General features: G+C 35.2%; 1 protein-coding gene across 5 annotated transcripts in view; it reads right to left on the minus strand.

Moving 5' to 3' along the window:
• The window catches only part of LOC108748417 (tetraspanin-1), a 46,753-nt gene that overhangs the window by 1,793 nt on the left and 41,547 nt on the right, over positions 1-3,413 (minus strand). For 4 of the 5 annotated variants that reach the window (XM_018486582.1, XM_018486609.1, XM_018486617.1 and 1 more), the window contains exon 9: positions 2,020-2,098. The exons of the other annotated variant lie outside the window; for it this stretch is intronic. In XM_018486582.1, the coding sequence (XP_018342084.1) occupies positions 2,064-2,098 (35 nt within the window). In that variant the 3' untranslated portion in view covers positions 2,020-2,063. The remainder of the gene's footprint in view (positions 1-2,019; positions 2,099-3,413) is intronic. 5 annotated transcript variants of the gene reach the window in all.

A 3,413-nucleotide genomic window follows, 5' to 3' on the forward strand; every position in this document is an offset into this window, starting at 1 on the left:
ATCCGACACGCATGCTATACACGCGTGCGAATAGTGCTTATTGTCGAAAATGCAATATAATTCCTCGTTTATTCTCGAGCTCCTCGAAATGAACAAAGAATCGGAAGTTTCTTTCGCGTTTCACTTGTGCGATGTCGTGCCGAGAGATATCGCAGAAACTCTACAAAAATATACTCTATGTAAGTATATGTATATACACGTATCCTGCTAAGGAAATGATATCTTCGTTTCTCGTAAGATCCGCATCAAATCATTATAGTGTGCGTACAATTTAGTTTCTCAATTTTTTTTCTCAGTCTTAAATAATATTTTTTTGTCGTTATTGTTGTACAATTGTTGTATTTTGGCTCTCCGCATGCCCTCCGCGTGTATTAGGTGCGCATACGTACAGATTGGCCGTTGCGTATACAGTAGTGTGTGTTAAACATTGAAAGTACACTAACATACATATTATCGATTTCTTATGAAGATATATGGACTTCTTCTCGAAATTGTACATTGTCCCATTTACCATAATGCATTTTTTTTGTGTTCTTTACATATGTAAACGTGAATGAGATATCTCATCCTGCGCGGTCTCTCTGTGATGTATCTGTTAGGTACCGTATAGCGTTTGCAACATTGAGATAACAGATTTGCTGACTAAGCTACTATAACTAATGAGAAGGAAGAAAAGAAACAGTTAAATATTTATGTTACTTGTGTACCACAATTCCGAGTAGAATTTTGTCATGTGTGTTTAATAACTCGTGCCGATAGCTGTTCGGAATAAACACCGTGAAATAAAATGAAATCACGCTGAAGCTTAAATGAAACTTACAGGCCCAATTGCATACTCGTTTGGCTTGGCAAATATTTTCGAGAATTTATCGTTCCGAAAAGAAATATCTCTGCCCCCGTATATTACTATATTATACTTATTGTTAAATCATCATATTAATTAATTAAATTACGAAAATACGTATTATTTATGGATGGAACGCTTTGATTAATGACTCATACGTTTTCTATAAATTTTAGCCTCATCTATTAGCAATCATAGTTATTGCTTCGTAACTAATTCGTAAACGATTGATAAACAACATCTTTATATGCGGAACTTGAGAAATGTCTAATTATAATAATTAACATCATTTAGATTGATTGTAAACATGAAACAACAATTGCACGTATTTAAACGTCTAATGTATTATGCTACTTTATATTTTTATTTTCCCCATATTTTATATCTTTCAATCACTCTATACATCTAATAATTTATCATCATTAATACAAAGTGTTTCTCGCCAAACGTACTTCCTTTAAACTGTACTTTCCTTGATCAATTCTAAGTCGATCTTTCCTTTACAAAAGATGTGATCGAGATCACAAAGATGAAAAGAGAGAGCGTTTTGCAAATATAAACAGCAAATCATATTCTTGAGTTAATTTCAAACAGACTGTATTTTAATAGAATTTTAATTTGAAGTTACAAGGTGATATTACTTTAAAAATTAGAAAATTGTAATAAATTTTCGTTCTCCGTTAAGGAAAAGTTGATTCGAAATTGGTCGCGATTTAGAGGAACGTCGCGCTTGGCGAGAAACGCTTTATTATTATTATTAGGTACTGAAATAATAAAAATAGCTTTTTGATTAATGATCATACTATTAATGCACACTTATAATTTTCATTATCACAAGATACCGTCTGATCCATGCTATGTATTATCCCGTACAAAACCTTCGGTTCAAAATAAATCAACATTAGTCGATCTGCACCTGTTACAGGTTGTCCACGTAACGATGCAATCGGGCCTCTCTCTTTCTGCTTCCGTTATACATCTGACACTCTGCCTTCGTCAAATAATATTATACAACAGCATGGCCATGCAAGGGTGAAGAGCAAAGCTACCATGCCTCATAGAATTCATGAAAGAACGTTTGTAGAATAGAATGGATGATAGATCTAGATGCTGCAGCGTAAAGCAGCAGCAAAGAAGGGATCAACTGTCAACTGACAGTTTCACCTCCGTCTTACTTGAAAGCAAACCCCATCAAAATCATCATCCTTACTTCAGCACCTCACCAGGCCTGTCTTGACGATACGTCTACACAAGCTAAAAGAACGTCCATTTGTCAATGCCTTCCAATTGAGAAAAAGGTTCTACTTTAATAGAATGGATTGTGATCAATTCAGAGATGTGGATACGCGCGTGTGTAACACCGTAATTTCTTTGTATTCACGACGAGGCATTCACCTCACCGTCGAGGACCCGAACGTGAAATTGTGCTGCACTCAACAACACTTTCACCACCGATTGACTTCGGTCGTTTATAAAAACTACGGAAATTCTCGTGCGACAATTTTTTGTTCATATTGACAAGACGAAATGCGAAATATTGAAAAAATAACTACTATATATATATATATGATTGAACGAATGTTCAAAAATTCTGGGAAAGCAAGCTGCCCGATGGGTGATCGTAACCGAGATACATAATAATTAAAGTTATTATGGCAAATTTAGCTGTCTCTCATTTTTCACGTTCTGCGAGAACTTGGACAATAAAGTTGTTCGCGGTTGAGGAGTATTTCAGCACGACATTATGTATACATTATTGATCATTTCGCCAAAATTTAAAAGCATTTTAAGTAAGACGTTGCAAGGCAATGACGAAATATCGAAATACGAGTATCATTAAAAATAGATCGTTCAAAAGCGGGTATTGAGCGGATAGAAACAAGTATTACATTAATACAATAGCGATTAATACAATAGCGCAAGGAATATAAAAAGAAATATTTTTATCCGTATAACGTATAACGTTCAAATTGATTCCTTCATTTAATTCCTTCACTTGCAGAAAGGCTAAATAAAAAAGGATTATTTCTTCATGCGTCAAAACGTTGAACGATTTGCTCGCGGTGTTCTACGAATATGTACTCCATGTTAATAATCAATCTCGGTGAAAGCGAATGCGTTTGATACATTGGTACTTAAATACCGAGGTAAAGAGGCGCTTGACAAGTGACTCACATTTCCGCGATTAACCGCGTGGTATAATTTAGCACATGCAACTCCAAAACTCTCGTATTAACAAAGATCATGAATGATCCTCTATGCGTTTTTCGCTCAACGCGATTTCCGTTGAAATTCGACGTTAACATGCGAGCGATCGAAGGATTCGAGCAATATTTTATTAGAGCGATCGTGATTAGTTATTTTGATCAACGATCGCTTTGTCGATCGGGTGTATATAATTAGTTAAATAGCTTTTTTGATCCGCAATCCTCTTCGATTCTCGTTACGTTATAGTTCTGATGCGATCAAAGCGCACGATGCGGTACGATGCCATCGGTTTCAACTTGCATCACCATTGCATTGGAAAGTACACGAAAGCATATACATATATATATATATATATGCATAT

The sequence above is a fragment of the Trachymyrmex septentrionalis genome, unplaced genomic scaffold (assembly GCF_001594115.1).
Source record: "Trachymyrmex septentrionalis isolate Tsep2-gDNA-1 unplaced genomic scaffold, Tsep1.0 scaffold109, whole genome shotgun sequence".
NCBI lineage: Eukaryota > Metazoa > Arthropoda > Insecta > Hymenoptera > Formicidae > Trachymyrmex > Trachymyrmex septentrionalis.